The sequence below is a fragment of the Rhincodon typus genome, chromosome 9 (genome assembly GCF_021869965.1).
Source record: "Rhincodon typus isolate 14 chromosome 9, sRhiTyp1.1, whole genome shotgun sequence".
Classification (NCBI taxonomy): Eukaryota; Metazoa; Chordata; class Chondrichthyes; order Orectolobiformes; family Rhincodontidae; genus Rhincodon; species Rhincodon typus.
This window is the reverse complement of record NC_063340.1, coordinates 80,754,336-80,779,129: the sequence shown is the minus strand read 5'-3', so window position 1 is coordinate 80,779,129 and position 24,794 is coordinate 80,754,336. Positions and strand designations below refer to the sequence as shown.

General features: G+C 44.9%; 1 protein-coding gene across 1 annotated transcript in view; it reads right to left on the bottom strand.

Annotated features, from left to right (window-relative positions):
• The window catches only part of smyd3 (SET and MYND domain containing 3), a 674,587-nt gene that overhangs the window by 110,370 nt on the left and 539,423 nt on the right, over window positions 1–24,794 (bottom strand). The window contains exon 6 of the mRNA XM_048601439.1: window positions 5,138–5,205. Coding sequence (XP_048457396.1) covers window positions 5,138–5,205 — 68 coding nt within the window. The remainder of the gene's footprint in view (window positions 1–5,137; window positions 5,206–24,794) is intronic.

Here is a 24,794-nt window from a genome sequence, read left to right as displayed (position 1 = left end):
GCTGTAAATGGGACATGGCGGCTGTAACCGGAACATGGCGGCTGTAAATGGGACATGGCGGCTGTAACCGGAACATGGCGGCTGTAACCACAACATGGCGGCTGTAACCGGAACATGGCGGCTGTAACCACAACATGGCGGCTGTAACCACAACATGGCGGCTGTAACCGGAACATGTTGCTGAGACCTGGATTACAACAAACCTGAAGAAATTACACAACTCTGGAGATATCAGCAAGACGGACTACCAAAAAAATGAAATCAGAGGGATCCAACACATCTCGGTTCTATGGACTCCACTAAGATACACATGCCAGAGGTCCCACTCAGACCCACTGTCTCACTACCAGGCACACCAACATATAGACTAGTCAAAGAACTACAACTCAAACTGAAATACTTAGTTGACAACACTACCCACTCCATCCACTTCTCCCAAGAATTCCTCAACATCATCAAAGACGAGATAATGATATCCTTCGATGTAACAGCACTATCTACATCCATAAACATCGACCTAGCCAGAGGCAATTGCCACACTGCTGGACGAATCAGGAAGGCAGGCACCCCAAGACGCCAACAGCATCAACAAGGACAACGCCCTGAAACTACTGGATCTCTGCCTCACAACCCACTTCACCTTCAACGTCTGTATATTTAAACAAATCAACGGAACACCAATAAGTTCCCCAATACCAGGACTGATTGCAGAAGCAGCAATGCAAAGATTAGAACAGACAGCGCTCCCCACTATCCAACCCAAACTCTGGATCCGCTTTGTTGACGACACCTTCATGATTATCAAATGCACAAGACTAGAAGAGATCCACTGGCACATAAACAACATCCTCACCGGAATAAAATTCACAAAAGAAGGAGAAGAGAACAACAACTGACTACCCTTCCCAGATGTAACGTTCGAACATAAGAACAGTGGGGAACTCCAGACCAGTGTAGACAGAAAGACCACACTAAATGGACCAGATACTTAATAATACCAGCAACCACGCTGACACCCATAAATGGAGCTGCATCAGGACATTATTCAAACGAGCCATAATACACTGCAGCAACCCGGAACTGTGCAAAACAGAACAGGAGCACTGACACGCAGTTTTTAAAAGAAATCGTTATCCAAAAAGCACAATCCGCTGTTACCTCTGTGACAGACCACAACAAGACACAACACGGCCAGACACACTGCTCACCTTACTGTACATCAGAGACATGTCAGAGATGACCACAAGACTAAGACCGCTAGGTATCAGGGTAGCCCACAAACCAACAACCACCCTACGACAGCTACTAACGAACATAAAGGACCCCATACCCACAACCAATAAAACTAACACAATATACAAAATACCATGCAAGGACTGTGAAAAACATTAAACATGCCAAACTGGAAGAAAACTGACAATAAAGATGTACAAACACCAACCAGCCACCAAGAGACTCAACCAATTCCCACTTGTCTCAATACACACGGACAAATTCCTTGGACACAGGGGCTATATACCTCTGGAGAGACCCTTACCCAGGGGGTGGAATTGGCCACTCTCAGCTGCCCAGTGGTGGGGAACCTTTCACCATACACTGCCTACTTGCTGCCAGAGCATTTCTGTCCCCGGCACTTTCCAAATTTCCTGACCTCCCCCATCCCCCTAACCCGACAAGACCTCGATGTCCAGTCGAAAGGTGAAGCAAGCGAGCGATAATTTCCTAATCCCGCCACAAAACCATGTTTTTGGGTCCAACATATTCATGCTCCTTATAACACTGCCTCTCGTTGCCAATATTCTTTCCTCAGTTTGCAAGCTCTCCAGAAACCTGCTGCCCTCAGCCAGTTTCAGTACTGATTGATTAGCAAGATGCTGGCACTGGGTGATGGGCTCCCAGCTGCTGGAGTGAGAGGCAGCTCCATCCGGGTGGCCCAGTCTGTTCCCCACGGTTACACTTGGCATGTGTTAGTCAGACAGCTCATGTTACTCCTCACAGAGACATTCTCTCGCCCTCTCTGGATTCCTGCCCAATCTGCTTTCTTAACACGGGCCTCAATTTAACCAGCTCAGACTACTGCAGAAGCAAACACACACACACCCCTCACTCTCTGTCTCTCGCTCTCTCTCTCACAGAAATACAACTTCCTGGACAAATCACTGAGCAGGAATGTTATACAGTTACAGAGTCTTAGAGTCATACAGCACGGACACAGACCCTTCATTCCAACTCATCCATGCCAACCAAGTTCCCCAAACTAAATCAGTCCCACTTGTCTGCATTTGGCCCTTACCCTTCAAACCTTCCCTATTAATGTACCTGTCCAAATGTCTTTTAAATGCTGTAACTGTACCTGCATCTACCGCTTCCTCCGGCAGCTCATTCCAAACATGAACCACTCTCTGTATGAAAAAGTTGCCCCTCAGGTCTCTTTTAAATCTCTCTCCTATGACCTTTAAAAATATGCCCCCGAATTTTGAACTCCCCTACCCTGGGGTAATGACCATGGCTACTCATCCTATCTATGCCCACATGATTCTATAAACCTTTATGATGTCACCCCACAAAACTCCGACGCTCCAGGGAAAAACGTCCCAGCCTCTCCTTATAACTCAAACCCTCCAGTCGGACTGTATTCCTGACGGAATCCCCTGTGGTGGGGATTTGTGGATCAGATTCTGCACTATCTCCAATTTAATAATATCCTTCCTATAGCAGGGTGACCAGAACTGTACACAGTACTCCAAAAGTTCTATTCTCACACATATAAAAGATCCCACTTTACCTTCAGAAGCATTTCTTCCTGTTTCTTAAAATATACTCAGTGATTTGTTTTCCCAGACTGGGCAGATGCAGGTATTAAGCACCAACCACAGAACGAGCAGACCGAATTAAATGAAGGTTTCCATGACCACACAGGACCATGGGGCTGCTCACCCATTAGCGAGAGGGGTGACTGGTGATGAGTTTAACCTGTGGGTCACCACACTTATACAAGAGGCAAGGTTGAGAAGCCAGGAATTGAACCCTTGGAACACAGATTGGAAATAAGTGGTCTCCTTCTTAACTGGAGAGGAGATGTTTTTCTCTTGGATGGTCAAGAGGCTCTGGATCTCTTTTTCCCAGAGAGCAATAGAGGTGGAGTCATTGAATATTTTTAAGAATCCGACTGACAGGTAAACAAGGAACGTCATGGGATGGATAGGAAAGTGGAGTTGTGGCCACAATCAGATTGGCCATGATCTTATTGATAGGTGCAACAGGTTCAAGGGGCTGAATGACCTCCTCCTGCTCCTAATCCTTCTATATTTGTGCCTTCCATACACTTTTAAACACACGTTTTGTGATGGGTTTCTGTCAAACAACAGTTAAGGCCATTTGCATCTCAGACTTGTAAACCTCCCACCCCCCCACCCACCTGCACCCTGAGAGAGATCGGACTATCAGGATCTCCCTGTTCTTTGTGTTGCCAGACACACTGGGTGGGAGCTCTGTTTGAGTCATGAACCTGACATCAGGCTGATTTCTGAGGTGCTAAATTGGAGGAGCAATGGAGCATGGTAAGACATTGGCCGTTATCTTCCTGTGAGACACTGGGCACCATCTTTCCATGAGACACTGGGCACCATCTTCCCATGAGACACTGGGCACCATCCTTCTGGAGGAGGTCAGTTGTAGATGTCACCTCTAGGAGCATTAACCAGGCAGCCTGAGGATCTGGGAGTGTAGGGGTGGGATAGCAGTGGGTGAGGGAAGCGGAGGTTAGGGACCGAATGGGAGCGGTAGGGGGCGGGAGAGGTAGAGGAAGAGGGAGGAAGGTTGGGGGATGTAGGGGACGAGCGAGGTGGGGGTGAGAGACGAGGGAAAGTAGGGGAAGAGGGAGTTGGGGGAAGAGGGAAGAGTCACCAATCAGAGCAGCAGGCCCACTGTGAGTGCTGTCAAGGCGGAAGGAGAAGGAAGATGGGACAGCACAAGACGAGGCACTGTAAAGGCAAGGTGTAGTCCCAGTGGACCATGTGGCAGCTCTCTCATCAGTGAGAGTCAATGGTGGTGGTTTAACCTGAGGGTCACTGTGCCTCGGCTCAGGGGAGAGGCGGAGAAGGTGGGACCTTAGTGGTGACCTCCACAGGGTACAGTTGGACTGTATTCCCGACGGAACTCCCTGCGGTGGAGATTTGTGGATCAGATTCTGAGTAAACGTCAGAAGCAGGTCAATATCAGTGGAGGGTGGGTAAAGGTTCTGTGGGAAATGGACTGGAGGTTGCAGGGATCGGGAGGGACCAAAAGGCTTTCCTAAAACACTGGGAGGGGAGGGAACGCTGTAAGACACAGATGCAGACTGGGGAATATTTAATCAGCAACTGCTTGAAGCCCTTGGCATTAAAGGGGGAAAAAAAGGCAGAAAGCAAAGGCTGGATGCAAACAAATGTTTGCGGGATCTTAGTGGCTGTGCTGTCCCCAGGGATCAGTACTGTACTTCAATTGTTTTCTATTTATAGAAATCATTTGGATGTGAGACACCAAAGGGATGATGTCAAATTTTGGGGATGAAGTTCTAAACTGCAAAATATAAGGAGGAATACCAGGAATCCCAAGAGAATGTGTTTAATTTAGTTTTCGTTTGCTTAAAAACACTTTCTTGATAATACACCTTATAGAGACTGCACTTACAATGTTGAATCAACCTCGATTGTCAGCAGTGAAAAGGGATAGTTTTAAACCTGGCCAGAGTTTTGACAAAGTTTCCTAAATTTCACAACCTAATGTGTATTCACACAGGATGCTCCATTCAGGGCAACGAGACTGAGGGAGTAGTACAAGTATGATGGGCTGAACGATCTCCATCGATTGATTCAATGGTCTGGGGCAAGGTGACCAAGCCCTACAGCAGAGGCACGTCAACCCAACAACCACCTGCATTCATGTAGCGTCCCTGGAAGGGGCTGGTGGCGGCGGTGGCAGGGAAAAAGCAGACGGAAGTGGAGGCACGCGCTCTCCGGAAAAACGGCAAGTCGGGATTTGCCAGTCGGAGAAAACAGTGTTGATTATGTCTGGAGGAGGATTCAGACAAGGCAATGCTGAAGCTGAGCATCAGGGCCTGTACAGCATGAGCTGCCCCAGGCTCCAGTTAACGTACCTGGGATAGAGGCCAACACCAATTTCTTGCATCTCCCCATCGCTGATGGTGAAGCAGTTGCACTTTACCTGTATGGACAAGAAGGAAAGTCTCATATTACAACAAAACTCAGTGAAGGACCGCCAGACACCTGGTCAGACAAACAGGACTTCACGTTGGCTCCTGCAATCTTAACAGTGCAGAGAGTCCACCAGCACAACAGCTCAATTCACACATTTCTGCCCACTGTTAACCTGAATCTTCAACCCACAGCCAGCCCTGTGGATTGAGGCAGCTCCACTGACTGTTTCCCAGTCAGGATTCGACAGAATTGCTGTGCAAACTGGGTGACCAAGACGAGTGAAATATAGCCCAATTTGAACCTGCCTCTGCTTTCACTCCCTCCACAATTAACCTTGAAAAGTGAATACTGTGCATAAGTAACGTATTAACATTCTGCATCTTGTGGTAACAGATTTATTTTACACGAGAAGGAAGAATATGGTGATATTGATCGCACTCTACATTTTCGAGCAGAATATTGCCAAGAAGAGATGCTGTGGATGATTTTAGGTGCAATTTTCACATTCAAAAATCACTATGATGAAGTGGGCTCAATTAAAATTATGTTGTTTGATATTGTTTGCTGGTTGGGAGTTTTGGAACAGTCATGCAGCTTTGTGAAGGCTGTCACGTAGACAGAATGAGAGATGCAATGTATAATATTGGGGAAGACCATAATGTAAACCTATGTTTGTGCCAGTGTATGTAAAGTTTGACCTTTTAATCCCACTCTGCTGCACCCTGTTCTTTTACTTACGTGGCTTCATAAACAGTTAGAGTCATAGAGTTATACAGCATGGAATCAGATCCTTTGGCCTAACTCATCCACGCCAACCAGATATCCTATATAAGTCTAGTCCCATTTGCCAGCATTTAGCCCATATCCCTCTAAACCCTTCTTATTCATATCCCCATCCAGATGCCTTTTAAATGTTGTAATTGTACCAGCCTCCACCACTTCCTCTGGCAGCTCATTCCATACGCGCACCACCCTCTGTGTGAAAAAGTTGCCCCTTAGGTCCCTTTTAAATCTTTCTCCTCTCACCTTAAACCTATGCCTTTTAGTTTTGGACTCCCCTATCCTGGGAAAAAGATCTTGGCTGTTCACCTTATCCACACCCTCTCTTGATTTTATAAACCTCCATGAGGTTACCCCTCAGTCTCCGATGCTCCAGGGAAAATAGTCCCAGCCTATTCAGCCTCTCCCTATAGCTCAAACCCTCCAACCCTGACAACATCCCAGGAATGATGTGGATGCCTTGCAGGCAGTTCCGAGGAGATCCACTCAATTGATACCTGGAATGAACAAGTTGTCTTATGAAGAGAGGACAATTTAGTGGACTCCCTGACTCCTAACTCACCCAACCCCTCCTTAAGATGCACCTTCAAACACCCCAGCCAGGGGAATAGCTGGGAGGATGAAAAGTTCAGTCCAGTATCTCTGTACAGTTTTTTTTGGGCCTAAGGATTGTATGATATACCTTTACTGTGGTGCAGTTACTAAGCATGTACAAAAGGAACGATCATTTTTTCATCAAATCACATGGGTTTGTCAGGATCCAGGTATGATGCCCTCTCTGTATATAGTTCCGTTCAATATAGCCTCTTACTGTTCACCCGTAAGAGTATCGATCTCATCTTACAATAAGGATATTCCCTTAGCATAATCCTTATATGAAAACAAATTACTCAGATAAAGCGGTTTTACATTTAAGTTTGCTCCAAGTAAGCCAACCCACCATCTAGTTAACTGGTGCTAATGTTGGCTTATCAAAGTCTTCGTACAATTATCGCACCATTTTTTTTGGAAAAAAATGACCTGTTTTGTTTAGAGAACAGAAGATCTAAAACAAAGTCCAATAGTTTATTCCATGAGGTGAGCCGTGATCCAAATTAAATACAACCTCTCCCTGCCATATTCCAAACAGCTCTCTGTTAACTTGCTCCAGGACCACCCACAGGCACACCATCTCTGTGGTCTCATCCAGTGGTCAGGAGGAGGATAAACATAATTACAGTGCACGAACCACTTTAGCTGCACAAGGAACAAAGTGTAGTGTCACTTTATTGGAAGAGATACTTAATTGTAATCATACATCTGGATATAAAACCAGCTGTCATAATAACAACCTTCATCACAAGCCTTGATCGGACTTATCTGTTTTTTAACACATCTCCCTGACACAAACCATTGCTTAACGTGGCTAAATAAGGCATGTTTCTTCAGAATCATTAATAGGCCTTGCTCAGCTGTGTGACAAAGGGCCTTGCTTCAATGCAGTTGATGTTTCCCTCAGCATTATAATGGAGGGTGATGAGGAAGGCTACACTGCAGCCAGGCTTTACTTTCTTCTGGAATGTTTACTGACCAACGTTGCCCTCTTCCACCACCTTTCGACACTGGAAGCCTGGGACTTGTGGGTGGCCTTGGCATGCAGGCTTTTTACCAACTCACACTCTGAGATAGTTTAAACCTCTCAGCGTTTGCCAGTCATTGCCCTACGCCTGGCCAATTTGAGTGGGCACAACTTGCAATACCAGAGCTGCTCACAGGAACAATTGGACACAGCGACACAACAGGCTGCCGCCATTTTGGCCAGAGGTTTTGTCTGTTGTGTCATGCGCAAAATCGGGCCAAACAGGGAGCAGACCCGACTGATAACATGCTTGAAGCTCTGTAACAGGGTAGCGGGCTCAAGGCAGAGGCCAAAGGATTCCTATCATCAGCCTCCCTTACCCGCACCCACAGGCTGGACCACAAACCCCCTGCAGGCTGGTCTTTAGCCGATCAGAGTCACACAACAGCAGGTGGAGCTTACATCGTTTCCACAATGTGGAGGTGCCGGTGTTGGACTGGGGTGGACAAGGTCAAAAATCACACAACACCAGGTTACAGTCCAACAGGTTTATTCGAAGACACAAGCTTTCAGAGCCTCGCTCCTTGTTCAGGTGAGGGAGCGAGACTGCAAAATCCTGTGTCTTCAAATAAACCTGTTAGACTATAACCTGGTGTCGTGCAATTTTTGACATCGTTTTCACGGACATTTTAAGTGGTTTGAAACACAATCAAAATCATAGCAAGAGGCACTTTAATTGTTCAAGAAAACAGATTGCACTGCGAATCCATGTCACATGATATTTTCCTTTGCACTGACTGTCAATATAGTAGAAATTTATTAAAATTTGTTGCAAATTCACTGTCAAAGCTCAGCTCAGGCAGCTCTGAAGCTTATTTGCACCTTAGCCTCGAGCAGTGTGTACTATCTACAAGATGCACTGCAACACATCACCAAAGCTTCTTCAACAACACCTTCCAAACCTGTGATCTCCACCAATTGAAGGACAAGGGCAGCAGCTTTCATGGAAACACTAACCTGCAAGTTCCCCTCCAAGCCACTCACCATCCTGACACGGATTGCCATTCCTTCACTATTGCTGGTCACAATCCTGGAACACACTCCCTGATAACCCCATGGGTACCCCTGTACCCTGAGGTTAAGAAAGGAGCTCACCACCACCTTCCTCAAGGCAATTAGGGATGGCCAATACATACTGGTCCTGCCGGGGATCACATCATCCTGTGAATTCTGTCAATCACAGTGGCAGCATCCCTGTCTCTGAGCTGGTAGCCCTGGGTTCAAATACCGCCTCAGGCCTTGATGGCTTGATTTTGAATTGACTTACATCAATGTAGCAAGGTACAGTGGAAAGTTTTGTTTTGTGCGCAGTACAGGCAGACCATACCATACAAAGTGCATAAGGGTAATAGATCAGAGCCAGGACTACAATGTTACAGCTGCAGAGGTCAACACGAAATTTCAGAAATCTAACAACAGCAGGGAAGAAGCTGTTCTTGAATCTGTTGGTCTGTGTGTTTAAGCTTTTGTAGCTTCTGCCTAATGGAAGAGGTTGGAAGAGATTATAACCGGGGTGGGAGGGGTCTTTGATTATGTTGGCTGCTTTTCCGATGCAGTAGAAGAATAGATGGGGTCAATGGATTGAAGGTTGGCTTGTATGATGGACTGGGCTGTGTTCACAATTCTCTGTAGTTGATGATCAAGGAAGGTGTGTTCATAATGTGGCCAAACAGGTTCAGTGTCAATTTGTGAACCTTTCCAACACATGCCAATGGCAGGCTGTAAGACTGGGAGAGATTCCTGGTCAGCTCCGTGAGGGAAAGAGAGTTGAAGCCTCTCCCAGCACTCTCCATTGATCCAGAATACAACATGCTTGTCTAACTGGGTGTTGGTATAGCACATCAGACTGTATGGGAGACTGTTGGCTGGTATGGATCAAATTGGTATTGTCAATGTGGGGTTTGAACTCTCTTCCAGCTAAAGCAGATTCAGGACGTGTTACTTTGGCCAGCTGAGCCTGGGCCAGAGAAATCAAAGAACAAGCAATACAAGAGAAATGTCTTCAGCCAGGGATGGGTGAGAATGTGGAATAGTGGAAGGAATGGCATAGACATAGTCAATGGAATAGAAGGGGACATGCTGATTGAATTCAGTGAACTGGGAAGGGAAGAGGTTGATGCGGAATATGTACACTAGACTGGGTAAGTTGGGATTGAATGGCCTGTTTCTGTGTTGTATGTACCATGGATTCTGCCATCCTGTGAGCAGCTCTGGTATTGCAAGTTGTGCCCACTCAAAATGGCCTGGCATAGGGCAGTGACTTGTAAATGCTGAGTGGTTTAAACTATCTCAGAGCGTGAGTTGGTAAAACCCTGCATGCCAAGGCTACCCACAAGTCCCTGGCCTCCAGTATCTAAAGGTGGTGGAAGAGGGCAACGTTGGTCAGTAAACATTCCAGAAGAAAGAGTTAAAAAAAATTAAGAAGAATGCTATTTCTCTTTTAGCACTAGGGCCAAGGCTGGTGCCCAATAACATAGTGCAGCGTGCCTCCTAATTTCCTGCCAATGTTGGCTCGCTCATGTCGAAACATCCAAATGAGACTGAGCCAGAAATTTATCCAGGATTGGGAGATGTGGTGGGTGGGAGCTCCAGCTCAGCGGGGAACATCAGGTGATATTCTCTGTAACCTGATGATTCACGCTTGTGGAACTGAGATTCCACCTTGTGACGCTTCCAAGGTGCATGGTTGTTTCATGTTGGACATCTGAGTCACCATAACAGCTTGATCACAGTTACACATCAGGTGACTCCTTTGTCTGCCGTCCTGCCCCTGGAAAAAAGCAACAAACTTCAACAGCACCTGAAACTGCTGTGAATTATTTCAAATGTGTAACCCTCCTGTGATTCTGTCGAAGCTGAATGTCGTTGCTTGACTTTTTAATTGTTTCACAAGATGTGGGCTGTGCCAGCAACTTTTTTTGGCCATCCCTAAATGACCAGGAGAAGGTAGTGGTGAGCCACTGTAATACTTGGGCAGAATGTATACTCACAGTGCTGTTCGAGAGGGTGCTCCAGGATTTTCACCTAGTTACAGTGAAGGGACGGTGCCCTAGCTCAAAATGCTACATTAGATCACAAGGTTAGGCCATTGGATTGCGGGGTCGCCTTTCTGTAGGAAGGATATTGAATTGGAGAAGGTTCAGAAAAGGTTTACCAGGATGTTACTGGGAATGGAGCATTTGGGTTATAAAAATAGGCTGGGATCTTTTTCACTGGAGCATGGGAGGTTCAGGGGAGATCTTATTGAGGTTTATAAAATCATATGGAGCATTGATAGGGTGAATAGCCAAGGTTTTTTTCCCCCAGGTGGGAGAGTTCAAAAGTAGGGGGGCATATTTTTAAGGTGAGAAGATAAAGATTTACATAGGACACGAGGGGCAACGTTTTTTACACAGAGGTTGGTTTGTATGTGGAATGAACAGAGGAAGTGGTGGATGCGGGTACTGTTGCAACATTTAAAAGACATCCAAGTTCATTAGTAGGAAAGGTTTGGAGAGATACAGGTCAAGTGCAGGCAGGTGGGACCAGTTTAGTTTGGGAACATATTCGGCTTGGACTGGTTGGACCAAAGGGTCTGTTCCCGTGCTGTATGACTCTATGAAGTATCGACACATGTCATGGAAATCTCCACAAGATACTTTGAGACCCTTTTCTGTTTCTGCTGGGTTTCAGCGAACAGAGGCCGGTCTCAATTTTCTGGATGGACAGGACACTGTCCGAAAGAGGGAGTGCAGCCAAATTTATCAGAAACGCCGCCATTTAACACGACACGTGGATGTAAACCCAAACCAGAACAGTTCTTTCATGTGGCCAGCTCTCACACTACCTCTCAGCTCCTTCCTTTAAGGGGCGGGGGAGGGGTAGGACATATGGCCAGCAGAGGATACGCTCTATGCAAAGATAACGACAGGAAACAGAAAGAAAAATGAAGCCTTACGAGCTGTTACTAACACATTATTAATGAGAACAAGGATTTTATGGTCTCTGTGAGGCCACTTGAGGATGTTTGTTTACAGTCGACTCTCCAGAGTAACCTGATCGTGGTCATAAAACCCTCCGCTAGTCAATATTCAGTAGTAGATTAAACACAAAATACGAACACGAAGCAGCTGTCCCCACACAGCACAACAAGTCCGAAGGAAAGTTCACAAACCACAGATGCTGCAAATGGCACAACTGAAACTTCCAGTTCGGAAAATGCAAACAAAGGCTGCAATTTGTCAGATTTTAGACCATTCTTCCCTCATGAAAACATCAGAAACCAGGGGCAGGAATGATCACAGCTACCCCTTGAGCCTGTTCCTCCAATCAACAGGGGGCAACGCTGGCCCGATGGTAATGTCCGATGATGGACTAGAAATCTAAAGCTCAGGTTAATGCTCTGGGAACACTGATTCCCACCAGTGCAGGTCGAATTAAACAAAGCATTCAATTAATTGAATTTAAAACTAGTTACAGTGACTGTAACTAGCACTGATTGTTATGACAAATAATCTGGTTCACTGATGTCATTTCGGGAGGGGAACCCTAACCTGGTCTGACCCACATGTCACTCCAGACCCACAGCAAAGCGGGCGACTCTCGCTGTCCTCTGAAATAGCTCAGCATGCTGCACAATTCACAGGCAATTACAGATGAGTCACAAATGCTGGACTGGCCAACAACACTAACACGCTGATAGTGAATTTACACTAGTAGTGACCTTAATGTGGATCGCATGGAAAGCTAGGCAGAAGGGAGAGAAGAAGATTACTAGAGCAAGTCTTCTTGCTTGTCCCATTTCAATGAGAATCACTTTGACAGGAGATCACATAACCCTTCTCATTCTCCATTCTTACGGTTTATTGTCTTGCACTCATCAGGACAAATGCAAGAATGCAAAATTTCAAACATTCACAGTAATTTATACTACAGGGAAAAAGGGCATTGATCGAGTTGGCCCTGATTGGCTGAGCTGTTCCCATGCAGAAAGCAATTTTTCATCTTGAAACTAAGCAGATTTACCGTATGCAAATACAATAGTGAGCTCTGTGTTTGCAGAAACATGACAGGATAGACTGGGGAAAGGCTGCTCCTTGAACAGAGTACACTCAATCCATTTTGTCATCAGCTCCATAAACCCATTCAAGTACATTCTAAGGAAAAGTTCTCCCATTTATTCCTGTTTTCCAAAGTGAGTCTGGAATAGCTCCACAGAACGTTCTCACTATTATGACTGACTTTTGGAATAAAAATATCTCTCCCAAGTTCTGCACCATTGTTAACAAATGACTCGCATTTGCATAGCACCTTTCAGAAATTCAGCAAGTTCCTGAAGACTACAACTAAGTAAGTACTTTTGAAGTGCGGTGACAAATATAGGACAGGTGGCACCCAATTTGCTCACAGCAAATTCCCACAATCAGCAATTAGAGAATGGCCAATGTATTTTGTGATGTTGACTGAATATTGGCCAGGACATCAGGGAGAACTCCCGTCCTTCACTCTGCCATGGTGGTTTGACACACATTTGAGGAGGTAGATGCGGCCTTGGTTTAATATCCCATCTGACGAAGGATGGCACCATTGATAGCGCAGCACTCCCTCAGTACTACACTGAAGTATCAGCTTGGATTTTTCTATCAAATATCCGCCTGGGCCTAAAGCTTATCAGCTCAGGGCTATGTCTGGATCATCCTTCACCAGTGACTGCCAAACAATGCCATCAATATCTAAAACAGAAGATGTGATGATACTGTGGCTTTACGAAGTGTGTTTTGTCCTTGTTTCTTTTAAAGAGAGATTGGGGAGCAATTGCCGAGCAGTCTATGTGAAGATGAACAACTTGTGAAGCCTTGGGCATTTTGTTTTGAAAGCTGGAACAATAGAAGCAGCCTGAATGGGTGTGGTCAAGCTCCCACAGGCAGAACCAGGGATTTTACATTTAGCTTTTAACAGTTGCTGTTGGGGTCTTGAACACATGGAAGCTAGTTATTCCCTCTCTTGGTTACAACTAAAAACTAGGGATTCTCTGCTTGCTACAGGAGTTCCATGGGAGACAATCAGGTTCTGAATTTGTTTTTTGGTCAAAGGTGTGTTTATGGGATGTTACTATATTTGAACAGTTATCGTTTAGTAGTAAAATAATCTACTACTCCGTTAAGTTTTCCAATGGAATTAAGTTATTCCAAGTTCCTCTTTGTTTTGTTGTATTTTAACAATAGTGTTTGAATAAATTGTGTCTTGCTTAATGTCGAGTAGTTTGACCAATCGAATTGCATCTGGAACACAGTACCTCACATTTACCTTTGAAATAAGAAAACATTAGGATCTGGGCTATCTTCTTAATGTATTTTGAGGGGGTCTGGTCTGGTCCACAACAAGGAACATTCAAGTGCGAAACCCTAGCTCAGGAGCTGAGCATCAGGCCCTGGGCTGCCTTTCTGACCAGTCCATGTGTTCCAAGCCTAATCCTAGTAGAAAACGAAAGTGACATCTTTTAGTTTGGTGCAGGTCCAGGGACTAAGCCCTGGAGCGTACATTTCAATATCACATTGTGCAGTGCGACTGGAGGCATTAATCTTTCAGTCCTAATTATTTATGTATTAAAAAATACACATTTCGCCTCTTTTCATTGTTGTTTTTTTATAATTCATAACAACTACACAACCTTTATAACAGGTTCAACTTGTTGTGAATCAGTCCCTAATGCAGACTAATTGAATTTGCCTGGAATATGCTAATACATTAATCACAAGTGCCATTAGAGTGTCAGAATCAGTGTGATTCTCCATTGCAAACATAAAATACTGCCGATATTGAAAATCAGAAATAAGAAGAGAAAATTCTAGGAATATCAGCAGGTCAGGCAACACCGATGGCAAGAGCTAACGTTTCAGGTCAATAACGTGCTGTCAGGACTGGGTAATAATACAGATATAATAGGTGTAATTGCATAATTGAGAAAGTGAATCCCCCACAATTAACACCCTGTGGGTTATCACTGACCAGAAAGTGAACTGCAGCTCAGAGGGTAGGAATCCTGCAGCAAGTAACTCACCTCCTGACTCCCCAAAGCCTGTCCACCATCAATAAGGCACAAGTCAGGAGTGTGATGGAATACTCCCCATTTTGCTGGATGGGTGCAGCTCCAACAACACTCAAGAAGCTTGACACCATCCAGGACAAAGCAGCCGCTTGATTGGCACCACATCGAAAAACATTCAGTCATTCCGCCACCAACACTCAGTAGCAGCAGTGAGTACTATCTACAAGATGCACTGAAGAAATTTACCAAGACTCCTTAGACAGCACCTTCCAAACCTATGGTCACTGCCATCTAGAAGAATAAAGGCAGTAGGTACAAGGGAACACCACCACCTGCAAGTTCCCCTTCAAGCCTCTCAGCATCCTGACTTGGAAATATATCGCTGTCCCTTCTCTGTCGCTGGGTCAATATCCTGGAATGCCCTCCCTAAGAGCATTGTGGGTGTACCTACAGCACATGGACTGCAGCGGTTCAAGAAGGCAGCTCATCACCGCCTTCTCAAGGGCAACTAGGGACAGGAAAATCAACACCGTTATCTCATTAGCCACTGCTTTTAAGATCCTATCTGGGCCCAAAGACTTGTCACCACGCATTCCGTTAGTTTGCTTAATACCATTTTACTCATGAATGTAATTGTCTCTTCCACCTCCTGATTTACACCTATTACTGGACATTTTTTTTGTATCCACTACACTGAAAACAGAATCAAAATACTTGTTCATTTCATCCACCATTTCCTTATATTCTACTACTAACTCCCATTCTCACTCTCGAGAGGACCAACACTCATTTTACTTAGTCTTTTCCTTTCAAATACCTGGAGAAATTCTTGCTGACTTCTTGCTATTTTTGTACACTCCTATCTAGTTTTATCTCATTCTCTAACTTCTTCCTGCTGAATAAATTGTTAGTCATTCTCTGCTGTTCTTTATAGTCCCACTAATCATCTGACCTGTCACACATCTTTGTATGTTATATGCGTTATCCTCAAGTTTGATGTTTTCCCTAACTTTTTTTAAACCACAGGTGCTGCGTCCTCTCAATAGAATACTTCTTTATTGTAGGGATAGTCTTGTTCCAAGTATTCTGAAATATCCCCTTACGTCCTTTGCAGTCACTATTAATCTATCTTCTAGCTTGTAAGCAGCCCAACTCTCAGGCCCACATAGTTCCCCTTATTTAGTTTAAAAATACTAGTCTTAGACCCAATCTTCTCTCTTTCAAACTGGATGTAATAGTAAATCATATTGTGGTCACTGGTACTTAGGGTGCCTTAACTCTGATGCCACTAGTAAATCCTGTCATAATACATAATTCCAAGTCTCATATAACCTGATCTCTGGTCAGTTCCAAACATGCTGCTCTAAGAAACTATCTCAAAAGTATTCAATGAACTCCTCATTGAGGCTACGACTGCGAATCTGATTTTCTTAGTTCATAGATTAAAGACATCTATGATTATTGCCATCCCTTTATCACAAGCACTCAATATTTCTTCTTGTATGTTTTGTCCCACGTTTTGGTTACCATGAGGGGCCCAACAGACCACTCCTACTAGCAACATTCCCTCTAAGCTGTGCAGCTATGCATACAGTCATTCTAAGGTTCTGCATACAGTGCTTGCTGTGAGCATGCCAATTGTGGCATTGATTTCTAGTTCTTTTCTAGAAGGAAGAGGGTAGCAGACACATGGGAACTGCACTACCTGCAATTTACCTTCCAAGCCACTCACCATCCTGACTTAGAAATGTATTGCTTTTGCTTCAGTATCACTGGGTCAAAATCCTGGAATTCCCTCCCTAAAGGAATTGTGTGTCTACCTACAGCATGTGGACTCCAGCAGTTCAAGAAGGCAGCTCACCATCACCTTCTCAAGGGCAAGTAGGAACAGGCAATAAATGCTGGCCAGCCAGCGATGCCCAGGTCCTACCTGTGAATAATTAGAAAAAAACACAATTATACATTTGTATGTTCATATCAGAGAAGCAGACCATATATCTGAGGGTAACTGGGCTGGAGTATTCCCAGAAATAGGGATGGGGGTGGAAAAAAGGGTCAGGAGGGATTTGAAAGCAAGGACGAGAGTTTTAAGATTGAGACATTGCAGGACCTGGGGCCAAAGTGGATCAATGAGCTGAGCAGGAGATGGATGTGTGAGGCTTGTGCGCAATAGGATACAGGCAGCTGAGGTTTGCTGAATTCAGGTTATATCGGATGGATTCTGGGAAACTGGCCAACACAACATCAGAATAGTCAAGAGATAGTAGGAACTGCAGATGCTGGAGAATCTGAGATAACAAGGTGCAGAGCTGGATAAACACAGCAGGCCAAGCAGCATCATAGGAGCAGGAAGGCTAGACCCACATCAGAATAGTCAAGATGTGTCTGCCGCATTACGTACTGCAGTCAAAACTGGATTGCACGCATATCCGCACAGGCACACTTCAAACAAAGATTGCAAAGTAGCTGCCAGTGAAATCATCATACAAAAAAGTTACACATCTCCCCTTGACATTACCATCACTGAATACGACAATAACAACAGCCTGGACGCTTACGAGTACTCAGAAACTGAACTGGACAAGCCATATATATTCCGTGACTTTGAGAGCAGGTCAGAGGTTGGAAATTCTGCGTCAAGTAACTCACCTCCTGATTCTCCAAACATTATCCACAAGGTACATGTCAGGAGTGTGAGGAAATAATTTATGTTTGCCTGCATCAGTGTAGCACTCGAGAACTCAACACCATTCAGGACAAAGCAGCACACTTGATTGGCAGCCCATCCACCAACTTCAACATTCACTCCTTCACCACTGATGCACAGTCGCAGCAGTGTGTACTGTCTACATGGTACACTGCAGACTTTAAGCAAGGCTTTTTCAACAGTACCTTCTGAATCTGCAACCTCTCCATCTAGACAGACAAGGGTAACAGGTATATGAGGACATCACCTCTCCAAGGCACATATCGTCCTGGATTGGAAATATATTGCCATTCCTTCACAGTTATTCAGTCAAAATCCTGGAACTTTCATCCCTAACAGCACCATGTGTGTACCCACACCAGAATGACAGCAATGTCATACAGTTGTACAGCACGGAAACAGACCCTTCGGTCCAACTCATCCATGCCGACCAGATATACTAAATAAATCTAGTCCCATTTGTCGGCATTTGACCCATATCCCTCTAAACCCGTCCTATTCATATATCCATCCAGATGCTTTTTAAATGTTGTAATTGTACAAGCCTCTACCACTTCCTCTGGCAGCTCATTTCATACACGCACCACCCTCTGTGTGAAAAAGTTGCCCCTTAGATCCCAGTTAAATCTTTCCCCTTTCACCTTAAACCTATGCCCTTTAGTTTCGGACTCCCCTATCCTGGGGAAAAGACTTTAGTTACTCACCCTATTTATGCCCCTCATGATTTTATCAACCTCTATAAGATCACCCCTCAGCCTCTGATGTTCGAGGGGAAAATAGCCCTGGACTACTCAGTGTTTCAAGAAAGCAGCTCACCAGCACCTCCTTAAGGCAATTAGGAATGGACAACAAAAGCTGTCCTAAACAGTGATATCCACTTCCTGTTGAACGAATGAAAAAAAAGGGATTCCCAGCACAAACTCAGAGGTACTGAGGCAAATCGTAACGTTCTGCACTGACTCTTCCAATAAGTGTGTTGATGTGATGTAAACTCTGCGATGCATGTGGTTCAAGTCACTCAACATTCCTTCTCCACGTCAGAGATATCAGAGGAGTCCATGCTAACACCCCTTTGAGTGGGATACAGACTGAAGGAGACAGGTAAGGGTCAGAGTGATTTCTGTGATACCCAAATTTACTCAGATGACATCCCCTCTGGGCTCCTGACCTATCAAAGACCGGAACAAATCCAAGCTTTCTACTGGAATGTTTCTCAATTGCTCGAAGCATTTATTAGCACTGTCATTCCTGAAAGAGCTCAGCTCAGTCCCAAGGTCTTAATTTTTTTTTTCTGAAGATCTTTATTCATTCAATGATGCAGAGGGGATAGAAAATGTCACAATTTTCACGGAAATAGTGATGAAGCTGCAAACCAATTATTTTGATAAAGAGAAAAGGCATTAATTTGAATAATTTATTCTGATAGGCACCAGCCAAGCTGCCCTCACATTCTTCCAAGAGACACATTTAACCCGTGTGCAAATCTTCAATTTTCATATGGAGACAATTGGCAGAGAGAGGTTCAGGGCTAGAGACGAGAGTAGGGAGAAGCTGAAGATTATATCTGTAGCTTCTGTGCGTTGTGGTTGGTTAGAGAAAGGTCACATCCAGTTAACTATCTCACTCAGGAATTGTGTAGCCATGTGCTAAAATGCCAGTAGGTCTTACAATGCCACTCCTGGCCTCCCAGCCTCTGAGCCAGTAGCTTTGGGTTCAATTCCCACTCCAGGAAAGTGCGTTCATAGATGACCCAACAGGGGTCCATGACACACCAATGGCAAGGGGTAAGAGTGGGCAAGAATCCTGGTTAGCCACTGGAACCCCTGTCATCACTACCCATTGTTCCAGGCTAAAACAGGCACGGAAAAGTGCATGTTGTAACGGCAACTCCATGATTCCCTGTGTGAACTGCAACGTACCACCAGTGTTTAGGATGAGCTTTGATTGCTGCAGAGCGGAAGGGATGTGTTGCTGGGTAACTTCTCAGATTTTCTTGCCATTTTAATCTTGGCTACAGTATCTCTTTATGGGGATACAGTCCATAAGACATCGGAGCAGAAATTAGGCCATTCGGCCCATCGAGACTGCTTCGCATTCAATCATGGCTGATAAGTTCCTCAACCCCATTCTCCTGCTTTCTCCCTGTAACCCTTGATCCCCTTGACAATCAAGAACCTCAGTGTTAAGTGTACCCAACGACCTGGCCTTCACAGCCTTCTGTGACAGTGAATTCCATAGATTCACCACTCTCTGGCTGAAGAAGTTTCTCCTCATCTCTATTGTACTCTAAGGCTGTGCCCTCGGGACCTAGTCTCCAGTCCCAGTCACCTAAAGTGGCTCAATTTGTTTCACAAATAGTCATTTGGTCGTACAGAACTTGAGCTGGAGAAAAAGACACGTTTTGTTGAAGCTTTTTGTCTTGCACTCGTCAGGACAATTTGCAAGAAAAAAGGGTAAAACTGACATTTGTACTGCATGATTGGAGGCAATTGATTGGATGGCAAGTGAACTCTGATTGGTTGGGTGTTGTCATGGGGAATGCACTCGTTATTGTAGATTGACAGTTAATTGTCAGGCATTGATCACAATTTAAACCAGGCAATTTCACTCTGATTGGTCAAGGATTTGCTTTGCGAAAAGAAGCAGCGAACAGCTGTCACCTATTTTGTTGAGTTAAAATAGGCACAGTGCGAGCACGTGCTCTCTCTGGCTGCAAGGAAAGAGTTCTGAGTATTAATATTTATAATTTCTGGTGCATGGAAATGTGAGCCAGACTAACAATCCTAAATTGGTTCTCAGCAGTAATTCTCTGCACACTCAGAATTATCCAGCAAATGTTGTCCAATTGCAGAATCACAGGGCATGGAGTTGCGAGCAGATTTGTTGTTTCAGTAAGTACCTCGTGTACTGTGAACAGCAGAAGGGATATCCTGTTTCATACAATCTGCCGGAGGGGATGCTCTCTATTATCGTTTACTGCAAACCTAGGGCCCACAGCCGTGTCCAACCTATTTCCTGCACCTCTGCACCATCCCTTCCAAAATATGAGGTGTTGGAGCAGGACAGAGAGAAGCTGCTCCACTTGACGGAAAGTTTAAGAACCAGACAGCACAGACTTAAAGTGACTGGAGAAAGGAACAATGGTGACATGAGGAAGAATCTATTTCGTTTAGCAGCAGGTCAGTAACTGGAATGCATTCCCTGTGAGTGTGGTGGAGGTAGGTGCAATTGTGGCTTTCATAACACAGATAATGACTACATTACAGGGAACTGATGGCAGGATGGGACAAGCTAAATTGCATTTAGCTAGCATAGATACAATGGGCTGAATGGCCTCTTTCTGTGTCGTAGCTATTCTATGGTTATAAACATACATCTTTTCTTCCAGGTGCGGGGGGAAGACAAAATATGTGCTTCAGGCTTAAGCCCAGCTCTGATGCTTCCTTGGCTAATGGATGTTATGGTAATCAGGGAAGCACTTAGCTTTCCAAAAGCAACATTAAAAAAAGGAGAGCTCACAGCCTTCCATGTGTGGAAGGAACAGGGGAGCTGGGGCATTGCACTTTTAGTATAAACAGCAGCTAAATTACCTCTGAGTCTGCAACAACAGTCGGTGCAGGTTGACACATCTGTCTGCGGGCGATGGGACCTGCTATCACCTTATCTGCAGTCGGCGCACAGGACCAGCTTAATCATTAAAGGAAGAGCTGCAGACCTGCCCTGTACGATGCAGGGATAAAGATGGTGAAAATCACTGATGACCTCACTTGGAAAATTGTAACCAAAAACATTCACGTCTATATAATGGGATGTCAGCACAGATAACCCGCAGGCTAGGCTTGATCAGATCCCTTTTAAAATGCCCTTCATGCAGACATGTGAAAGCGTGGTGGAGAACATTGGGAAGGACAGGAAAATGTTAGAAACCAGTCTGGTTCCTGCTGGAGGACTCTAATCTAATCATTTTCTACCTTCCAACCACACCCCCTCCCCAAGCCCATGTCACTGATCCCAAACGCACCTTTCCCTCTGATTCCACACAACTATGTGGCAATTAGGACCACTTCAGATCATCTCAAAGCAGGGATGAGAAATGTCAAAGCTGCTTTGCCTTCAACAGCTCCTATTACCCCTCCAGGCTCAGGCGACTTAATAGCCTCCTGTGCCACTGTGAGGCGATGGCCTAGTGGTATTATCGCTGGACTGTTAATCCAGAGACCCAGATAATGTTCTGGGGGGACCCAGGTTCAAATCCTGCCACGGCAGACGGTGGAATTTGAATTCAATAAATATCTGGAATTAAGAATCTAATGATGACCGTGAATCCATTGTCCATTGTCGATTGTCGGAAAAAACCCATCTGGTTCACTAATGTCCTTTAGGGAAGGAAACTGCCATCCTTACCTGGTCTGGCCTACATGTGACCAATGTGGTTGACTCTGGTCAATAAATGCTGCCTAGCCTCATCCCGTGAACGAATGAAGAATAAAATAAAGAGTTTACAGCAAGGACGTTTCATTTTGAGGCCAGTGTGAGGTAAACGAGCAATCTGTTTGACAAAATACAACCTTCTCAATTGATGAGGAGAGGTCTGCTTCAGCCTGTGGTCGTTCCGAGCTATTGCAGTGAATCTTAGCAGCTCAGTCCTGTCCTGAGTCACCAAACTGTCAAACTCTGACTGAGACTACTCACAAACCAGCACCCTTACTAGGAATTGGATTGGGGGGGATGGCAGTGATGCAGATAGAGGCAGGGAAAAGACTGATTTCAAAGTGGCAGAATCAGGGGGAACAATAATATCTTCTGTTGTTGGTTGCAGGTGTTGTGTTGAGGAGGGCATGGGCCAGGAAAACCTAAGAGAAAGGTAGAGAGAAAGGAAAAGGAACAGAGAGAGAAATGAAATGAGAGCAAGGGGGAGATATTAAACATGCACAAACACGGAAGGTCTGACAGGCGTAACTTGGTGGTAAATGAAACCACAGGATAATTTGCTGAGAGATGTTTGCGCACACACACAGACATTTAATGTGGAGATGCCAGCGGTGAATTTTAGGGCAGGACAACACTTCAATACTTGGAAGCTCTGACAGCCTGGTTTCAATTTCGCCTAAACGTAAAATTTAATTGTCATGTGGCATTGGAGAGGCATCTGCTCATTAAAACATGATCAGAGGGAAAGGAGAGTGATTTTTTTTATGAAGAATTAACTTTGCGTTCCCCATTCCTTTCCACAATAGTAGCTGAATTCATTTTGTCACCTTCCCTTGTAAAGGGGGAGACAGGAAGTTCCTGTCACAAGCACATCATGTGATAGGACCAGTTGTCCAAATCTCTTTGAATGTTGGAATAGGGGTCTGTGTAGAGTGCACCAATAGAGGCTACATGCACACTAATATTTCCCAGACTCAGAGGCTTGTAAAGAGCTGAACTCATTTCAGAAGCAATAGTAATAGGAGTATATAAAGGTTTAGCCCAAGGCTGGTAGGACGGTATTTATTACCAGCACTCCAGTGAGGTGGAAGGAATAAAAGCATTTGGGATTGATTTGTTGTGTTTGTCAGTAATCTGCCTAACTAATCCCCCAGGCAATGGTCTGAGTACTGTTAATAGGCAATAATCAGTGGATAATATCTTCCTATTCAAAGCACATGATGGTTTGGTTCATGCTAACAGATGTATGGAAATAATCATGCAGGAATCTGCCAGGTGAGCTTGGGTCATGAAGCTGTAGCTCAATGACTGAAAGTCCATGTTTTTCAGAATCAAGAGAGTTGAAGAGTCAATGATGACATTCGACAGGTGGAACAGCAACGTTTCCTGATGTACAAACTCCACATCCTTGTTACCTCCAGACTCAGCCATTCCAATGTCTTCCTGCCTGTTTGCCCAGACTGCACCTACTGTAAACCTGAGTTCATCCAAAATGTTGCTGCTTGTGTGCCTAACTCACACTGATCAGTGCCTCCCCTATCGGGCAATAACTCAGGCATCAACGTACGAACCTTGCTTTCAAATATCTTCAGCCTCCCCAGCTCTGGAACCTCCTCTGACCTCACACCCTCCTGAGAGGTTCCTTCAGTTCTCCTATCTGGCGAGATTTTCATGACTCCACCAATAGTGGCTATGCTTTCTGCTCCAAGGGCCCCGATCTCCTCCTTTACCATCTCTCCTCATTCTGAGACGCTGATGGAAAATGTTGGCCTCTTCACCTGTCCCGATATTCCCCTTAAATGGTGTAGTATCAAAATTTGTCTGATAATCCTCCCGTCAAGCACCTTGAGGAGAGGTCTGCTTCAGCCTGTGGTCGTTCCGAGCTATTGCAGTGAATCTTAGCAGCTCAGTCCTGTCCTGAGTCACCAAACTGTCAAACTCTGACTGAGACTACTCACAAACCAGCACCTTTACTAGGAATTGGATTGGGGGGGGATGGCAGTGATGCAGATAGAGGCAGGGAAAAGACTGATTTCAAAGTGGCAGAATCAGGGGGAACAATAATACCTTCTGTTGTTGGTTGCAGGTGTTGTGTTGGGGAGGGCATGGGTCTGGAAAACCTAAGAGAAAGGTAGACAGAAAGGAAAAGGAAGAGTGAGAGAAATGAAATGAGAGCAAGGGGGAGATATTAAACATGCACAAACGCGGAAGGAGGAGTTGGTGTATTAAAAACGCTTTCTAAATGGATGTTTTTGCTATCTGAACTCCTGACAGAGGTTTGAAAAGTGATAATGCATCTGTTGTCAAGGGGATGAGGAAAGAATAAAAAAGAATTCGAGAAGAACGTAGATTGGAAAATATCTAATTGCAAATTCCGATTGGGGCAAAGAATATTGAATTGCCTGAATTTACCAACTTAGATTGGAGACTCATTCTAATTCTGGTATCAATGTCATTCCCACTCACAGCCAAATAATTCAGAATTAGCCTTTCAACACTGACGGGCAAAAATAAAATTGAATCTCTCACAGTGACAACTCATCTTCAGCCACAAGAACATTAATCACACTCTGCCATAACACATTTGGAAGAATCTGTCAGCTCCTTCAACAAAGCTTTAGCTCCTTTGGGAAGACAGCAGGTGAGGGGACGGACACACACGTGCATTGCGAAAATTAGTGAGATCTCAAATCCATCACAAAATGTTTCATTGAGAAGGCCTCGTGGCCAGCAGTGAGAGGAAATAAACAGGATCATCCCAGAGCTGCCTCCACATCACTACATAGCCATGGAGATGTGACTTTTCACCTCACCCGACTGGGAGATATGTCAGCTGGTCTGGCATTTCAGTGCAGAGCGGTTACAAAGGCAATGCCATCTGTTGGATGAGGCTTTAACTGAGACGGCTAGACCGTTGGAGGTGGGAAACTGAAGCTCGGATAGAACAGTACAGAGCTGGAGGAATACAGCAGGCCAGGCAGCATCAGAGGAGCAGGAAAGCCGACGTTTCGGGTTGGGACCCTTCTTCAGAAA